Source organism: Pterocles gutturalis, unplaced genomic scaffold (genome assembly GCF_000699245.1).
Source record: "Pterocles gutturalis isolate BGI_N339 unplaced genomic scaffold, ASM69924v1 scaffold11286, whole genome shotgun sequence".
In the NCBI taxonomy this organism is placed as follows: Eukaryota; Metazoa; Chordata; class Aves; order Pterocliformes; family Pteroclidae; genus Pterocles; species Pterocles gutturalis.
Window position 1 is genome coordinate 19528 of NW_010103206.1, and position 7701 is coordinate 27228.

General features: G+C 44.8%; 1 protein-coding gene across 4 annotated transcripts in view; it reads left to right on the forward strand.

The window, feature by feature from the left end:
- Positions 1–7701, forward strand: part of SLC6A6 (solute carrier family 6 (neurotransmitter transporter), member 6) — a 52245-nt gene that overhangs the window by 19323 nt on the left and 25221 nt on the right. For 3 of the 4 annotated variants that reach the window (XM_010086622.1, XM_010086625.1, XM_010086623.1), the window contains 2 exons: positions 4489–4728; positions 5419–5553. In XM_010086622.1, the coding sequence (XP_010084924.1) occupies positions 4489–4728; positions 5419–5553 (375 nt within the window). Of the gene's footprint in view, positions 1–4488; positions 4729–5418; positions 5554–7701 lie in introns of those variants that run through there. The other variant, XM_010086624.1, reaches the window with a different exon arrangement.

Genomic DNA, 7701 nt, shown 5'->3' on the forward strand with positions numbered 1-7701 from the left:
CACGCTGCTGGTGTTCCCCCACCTGCATCTCTCATCGTCTGATCCCTCTGGCCAGTGCCTCCCCCTTCCCCTACTCCTCATTTTTTGCATGTTACGGATTACATTTCCATGCCAGTATTTTTGAAAGGGTATGGGTTATCTGAGGTGCAGGCTGTACGTGCGAAGACAGGGCGGCTGGAGCAGAGGAGATGGCCCAAGGCGGGCTGGCTGCGAAGGCGCTCTGCTGATGGCTAATCTGTCGGTATTTACAGCTGTGCACCAAAGACTAACCGGTCACAGCGGGGGAGAGCAGCCAGAGAGCTGGGGTTATTGCAGGGGTGTTTCACACGAGGAAATCTGCGCACCAGGCGCAAAGGACAGATTCTCCTGCCGAAGGAGAGGAGCCCTTGAGGTGGTCCCGGCCGCGCCGGGGAGCAGGTACCTGAGAAGCACAAAGTTCCTGTGCTTGCTCCCCTGTTTTATTTTTCCACGTTTTACCAGTGTAATTTTGACAGTTGATAACTTCATCCTCAGTTAATTAGGGTTTGTAGCAGTGTATGTGAGAGCAGATCCTGACCCGCTCTGGATCCTTTCTCCCTTTGCCTCCGGATCAGGCTCTAGCAGTTTGGCTGGACTCAGCCTCGGAGCACACTGTAAGCGGCAGGCTTGACTGCTGCTTTTTATTTATCTATATGAAGTTCATCAGATGAAACCAGAGCTTCCTGGGGCCATCCGAAGCTTCCTGGAGGGGGTACTCTCCTAGACAGATGTGACTCCTGGAAGGCAGACATGTGTCTCCGGGAGGCAGACAAATGCCTGGGACTTGGATCGCTCCTTTTGGACTGTGTGGTTGTCAGAGCATTTTCTTACAATATATTTCCTTGGGGGAATCAGATAGACTTAGATCTCGGATACCATCCCCGCTAAGTGATACAGTAAAAATAACCTATTCTTCTCTGGTTCTGACCTGGGCGGTGACAACATATTGTTTCAGCATCTCTGTCAGACTATTTCCCTTAAGAGCCATTTTAACCTCACCCAGTGGGACATAACTGAAGGAAATGAAACTCCAACCCCATTAAGGAAAAAGACAATGCCTTTCACTAAACAAACTTGATTTTCTTGGCTTTTCTTTGCCAAGGAGAATCGCCCGTACCCCCCACCCTTGCAGCCTTTGTAGACAGTTCCTGTAATTGGGAATGGCTGGGTGGACACCAATGGTTGGCAGCAAAGGGGGATAAATCCGACATCCCTTGAACGTGACATGGGCTGGGACCGCAGTCCCAGGTGGCCGCTTAGCGACAATTCCTATGGTATTGGTCGACAGTACGTGCCTGCCAGCCACAGCTGCCGCTCCTCGAAACACAATCGGGATTTTAGCGAGACTAGATAAGAGGTACACAGCAAGACTGGACCGTTACCAATTTTGTGCAGGCGTGTGTGCCCCGCGAGTGAGAGCTGGTGACTTACAACAAAGACCTGGTGGTCCATCTCCTGGCACCTGGACGGCAGAACAGTCACCCCAAAAGCAAGTGTGACCTTGAAGATTTGTCATTTTGGGGCTAAGGGAAAGATCGTGATCCATTTTCACACTCCAGCTAAGGCTGAAACAAAATTTGCACTCAGTAATTAGGTTTTCAAACATGGACGTTAATTTGGGGTGTCTTAAGACAAATTAGAAATCCCTTTTTAAAATGTAGCCCCACACAGTTTCAAAGGAGGAGTCTGGAAGGCACCGATTCACACTCGATGTGCGGGTAGTTAGGACAAACCACAGGGTGAACACCTTGTCCCAGGAGGAGTTAGGGTTTACCGAATGGAATCCATTGGTTGGGCTTGCAAATTCCGGGTAGAACTAAGAAACACCTGGGTCAACGTAAATCTGCAGGCAAGAGATTAGAGCTGGCAGAAAAATAAAGAACTCCGTGTCACAAGATAAAAGCAGAATGCAAAAAAATTGCAATCCTAGAAGAGTTTTTAATCTCAGAGGTGGCTAATGTTTGTAGGTCCCCTCGGTTTTTCGATATAAAGGTTGCCCGTGTGCCCAGTGTTCTGTTTCATGGCATTTCCAGTGTCAATCCCCACACGGAGCAGTTAAGCTCCTATTTCAAACCTTAATCCTGCAGGGACCTATAAATCTCTGTATCTCTGTGCCCTGTTAAGCAGGTTTATGGCTGTCCCAGCAGTTGACCGAAAAATTGTCTGAAAAACACAAGCATACCCTAACCACTAGGAGGGAGTTACTCTCTCTTTTGCACACTTTCTTCCTCTGTTGATGAGTATTTCAGTAGCCCCTGGGAAGAAGAGCTTCCATGAGAGACGGTCCGAATGCCCTCCATTCCTCAGCCCAGAATAGCCTGTTGCCTGATGGTTGTGACATTCTCCTGCAAGAGGAAAGATAGGGATTCAAGCAGCACAAATAGCAAAAGAAAGGGAAATTGGGCTTTGTCCATGCCTGGTTGCTGTTGCAGTGAGAGCAGGACAGGACATCAGCCACCTTGTAGGTACCTCGTTGAAGAAAAGCGATTGCATGTCCTTTTTTTTTCCCCCAAAAGGTGACTCCAGGGGATGATGCAGGGTGATACCTGTTTGGGGCTTGGAGTGAGATGTGGATGTCCCAGGGAGGTTAAGACTACTGTGAATCCCTCTTGGAGGCACCACCATTCATCTCCATGAATGATACTAGGAACAGAATTTATCTGTTGTGAAGTATTTCCCCAGAGCAACTCGGTGCCTAAAGGCTGTTGTAGAGCTGGCCCTACCGTTTTTATTCAGTTACTGCACTACTTTATCTCATACCGTGTCTCTAACAGCAACCGACAGGAGATATTTTAGAGGAATATGTGTCTTGCCTCCATATCCCCATAGTGGGTGATGATGATCCATCCCCTTGTCATTAACTTTCTCCTTCGCTGAGCTCTCTCTGCTGTTGACCAGGAGGTATTGCAGTCGCTCGTATCACCTCCATGCAGTCAGCAGTGGCCTTTTAAAAAAAAAATTAGAAAGTCATAATGATTGGCACTGTGAAGATTAAAGTCCTTGTTTAGGACATGGCCTGATAGGCAACTGCTGTCACAATAACTGCTCTGCGAAGGCCACCGATGTGTCAGCGGGGCGAATATCGAGCTGCTGTGGTTTGCAAACGTGTTAGCCTTCTGAAACTTTCCGCGGTGGATGGAAAGATTTACGGGTACAGTGATGCATATCTATCTGAAAATCATGTTCGGATTAAAAACTTCCTGCAGAGCTAATGTCAACTCAGGTTTCAGGTCGCTGCCACAAGCTAAATCTGGTTGGAGATCAAAACCAGCAAGCAGGTACGAGGGAGGCTGGCAGCTATCAAATGGGATCATCTGTAGCATGATTTTTTTATGACTTTGCCCCTGTAATGACACGTACGAGCAGGGAATGGTTGTGGTCTGGAATAAACTTGCTGGTTTGCCTGGTCCTGGTGAAAATTTTGTGTGCTTTTCAGTATCAAAACACTATGTGAAAATAACTGGTCAGATCCAGCTCAAGTCGCTTGAGTTATGTGGGGAATGAACTGACCTCATATGCCTGAGATCTGATAAAAGCTACAGGTTATTCCTAAATTGTTTTCATTAGGAAATCCTGGATAAAAGGGCCCTTGTTAGAGTAATTCTTTCTGTTATTATTTTTACACAATTTATGCTTTTTGAACATCATAAATTATATATATAAATGATAAACCCAGCTATTATTTCATATGCTTTGGGGTTTGCATCAGGTGACTCATGCCACTGGCTTTTTCATTAACTAGAGAGCCATCATTCGTGGCAAAATGTTCAATTGCATAGGTGTGTATGAGACAATAATTGAATATAAAGGTTTATTTTTGTCCCTTTATTGATGTCAAGGGAAAACAGTGCAGTTATGAAAATGGAATAAACTGAAAAGATTCATTCAGTTCCTGCAGGTTGATTAGGACAAATGACTTTCCATTCCAGTTTTTATGAATGTATAGTTTTCTGAAAGCTTTATAATACTTGAGGGAAAGGAAATTGCAGGTAGTAAATGCTACAGGATGGTTCAGGTTATTGGGAAATAGAGGAATGGGTTTTATCTGGAAAGATGAGATTTACTATTCTGCTATATTTCACTTAAATGCTTGGGAAGGAATCAGATGCAGTGATTTGTACCTTATTATGGGCATGGCAACAGCGTGAGACTCGCCCTCAGTAACACCATTTGCTGATGCCCATGTGTGTGCAGTCTTTATACACCTTTTGGCTGCAGCCAGCGGGTAGGCAGCACTGTCAACCCTTTGCTATCTCCTATGTTGCGTTGGCTGCAAGGAGGTGACTGCAGAGACCAGGGGTGGTTGGTCTCCCCCGGTCAGTGAAGGCAGCAGATGTATTTCCATATCTCAGCTTGATGAACAGCGCTGGTTTTTATGGAACGGCGTTTGGTTGAACAGTTCTTGCAGAGTTCTGCCAGTAAAGGCTGTTTAATAAACCCAGTGTATTTTTTTTTTTTTTTTCTGTGTAGAAAGCAGAAATATGGCAACAAAGGAAAAGCTTCAGTGCTTGAAAGATTTCCACAAGGACATCCTCAAACCTTCCCCCGGCAAGAGCCCGGGGACACGGCCTGAGGATGAGGCAGAAGGGAAGCCGCCCCAGCGGGAGAAGTGGGCGAGCAAGATTGACTTTCTGCTCTCCGTGGCTGGTGGATTTATTGGTTTAGGGAATGTCTGGCGGTTTCCGTATCTCTGCTACAAAAATGGCGGAGGTGAGTGTTTCTTTATTTCATTCTCATGAATCAATCTGTCTGCCTTACGCTTACTAGTTTTCAGTGCCTTCATCCACTTTTTAAAAGGAATAATCATACATCTGTTTTCTGCCTTCTTCACCACTCTTCAGGAGAGATTGTTTTATTAATACATAATTTTTGTTAAAACAATTAGGGAAAACCAACAGCACTTTAAAATTTTATACTATTGAACCTTTTGTGCTCTTTTGGTTCTGCCGTACATAATTTTTTTTAAAACAATTAGGGAAAACCAACAGCACGTTAAAATTTTATACTGTTGAACCTTTTGTGCTCTTTTGGTTCTGCCACAATTGGGTCTGAGTTTTAACCAAGAGATATGCTATTGATACAGACCAGTAGGATTTCAGACCGGTGGATTTCAGAATAAGAGCATTCTGAGCCACGGGAAACTGTTGTGTGCCTAACCCCATTGTTATTGCAGATTTTCACTTTAAAAGGTAAGAAAATGCCCTTTCCAGCTTCATGTACCCATTCTGCTCACAGAATTTGGATATGAGAAAAAAAACCCCAAAATAAGATTATCCTATACTGATATTAAAGCATCAAATATGTTTCTCAGTTTATATATGTCTGTTACCACCTTTTGGACCATCTTGTGTAGGGTCACTCACATCATCTCTATTTTGTACTCTTATATTTTCTCAACAGGTGCATTTCTTATACCTTATTTCATTTTCCTGTTTGGGGGAGGTCTTCCCGTGTTTTTCCTGGAGGTGGTGCTAGGACAGTATACCTCAGAAGGCGGAATTACATGCTGGGAAAAGATCTGCCCTATTTTCACTGGTTAGTACATCTTGTTGTATTTTATTGCTTAAAGACACCTCTGTAAATCATCTGCAGCAACACTATCCCCCCATGGCCGTTAGTTCAGCGATTTGCTGGAGTGATTGAGGGTATGATATTGGTTGCTGGAAAGGTAGAAGTCAAAGAGTCTGAAGGACAAAGCAAGGTATTGATTTCGATGTTATCATCTTGTTAACTGGCAGAACTGCCAATAAGCAAGAAAGAAATTGCGTATTATGCCTTAAAAAGGCAATTGCATATTTTATTCCCAGGCAGCAGAGAAAGTGTTGTTTCGGAAGGCTAGAGCCCTTTACGTGGCGTTAGTGAAAGCATCTTCAAAATATCATTCTGGTCTGGAAACCAAACTCCTTCTGCCATGGGAAAGCTTATCGTTGGTGTCATCCCTCTGTTACTGATCCAGCCAAATCTGGACAGAATTTTGTGGCAGGATTCAGGAATGGGATGTCCATCATAACCGAGCAGGTCCTGGCAAACAGGAGTTTTGGGCTGGTGTTATTCATGGACCTTTGCCAGCAGATGAAGAACCACTCACCGCTCACAGGAATTACATGAATGCCACTCTGGAAGTGAACTCGACTGAAAAATCCAAGACAGGTTAGAAAAACGACCGAGGATGCCTGTCTTGTGTCTAGATGACCCTCTACAGCTGGACAGCGCAGGCAGAATCGTTCGGAATAATGACACTAAACAGAGCAGCACTCTTCAAATCCCATTTGGAACGAGTGGGCACTTCATGCTGACACATCTCTAGCTCTGCCACCGTCTCTGTTCCAGGCATCTCTTTCCCCTCACGTAACCCAGGCAGAAACGAGGGCTTTCTCCAGGCCTCACGCTCCTGCTTAACACACCGAACGCTGCAGAAGTTGATGTAATTGAGTTGCTTTAGCTCCGTTTTCTTCCTCCTCCCACTTTTATGAAGACTTTTTTTTTTTTTTTTTGAGGAGGAGGAAGGAATGCTCCTTGTTTAAATAACCATCTCCCAGGAATCCATACGGAGCAATTGTAGCTCTGATAATGTGACCAGCTGGATATCCTGAGTGAGGTGCAGCTGTACAGAATACACAGCCCTTGCTCAGGTTGTTTTCACCTGGCATAAAAATAATCTCTGGTGGTAAAAACACCTGTTGCAATAAGATTTGAAACGGTGAAATATGAGGCAGGTATCCCAGGTGCCATCAGAATGACGTTAAGGGAACCTCACAGGCTTTTTGTCCTCATGTAAGAGGCTGCTCTGAGTTTTTAAAGGAAATCTCATTTTTCCGCTGTTATTCCTAAATGACAAACTTTCTCAGCTTTTTGGAGCGAAAAGATTTTCAGTAAAGTGGACATTTCAGAGTCCTTTAATTTTGTATTTAAAAAAATAGTGGCTGCTTCTGACTTAAGCCATAGTATGGATCTGCTGGTGGAGCTAAACTGCCGAGCGAGGAGAGAGATGCCGGCCTCAGGAGAACAGTTTGGTATTTCATTAAAGCCTCCACCAGAACAGCATTCTGCCACCTCCCGAAGTCGTGAAGGACTCACCCTTACTGCCCGTGACCCTGCTTATAAAAACAAACAGGGAACATTTTTTATCGTCAAATATTGATAACAGAGTTAAACATTGATCTAATTAACCCTAACAGCTACAAATATCATGCTTCCTTTGCACAAGTGAAATTGGGGCAGAAACAGCAGCTTTCCAATTGGTAGCTTTGGAATTCTTCTTTTCACCTCATTCAACAACTGTCTTTTATTTTTTTTTTTTCTTTCGCACATAGGCTGAGCCGAGCCAGTCGATAAGTATGAGTGGTGCAGGGGCTGCCCAGCCGAGCTGTCCCCAAGGAAGCTGGCTTGGGGGACGGTGTGGTGAGAATGATGTTGCCCAAGTAGGTACCTAAGGTGTGAGATGGTGTAGGTCCCAAATAAGCAAAGCATGATGCCTTGACTTCCTTTTAATAAAACTTGCAATAGCCAGGTTAGTGTAAAATTGGGTAGATATCCCGCAGACCTCCCCTCCGATGTCAGCAAACAAACTCAACCCTGGGCGCCAGTGCTGCTCAGAGGTGGTGGCAGGTCTGTGCTTAGGTGTGAACAAGTTGAGTTGAGCTTCCAACAGCAGTGTGGTAGAGAGGGATACAAGTCCCCAAC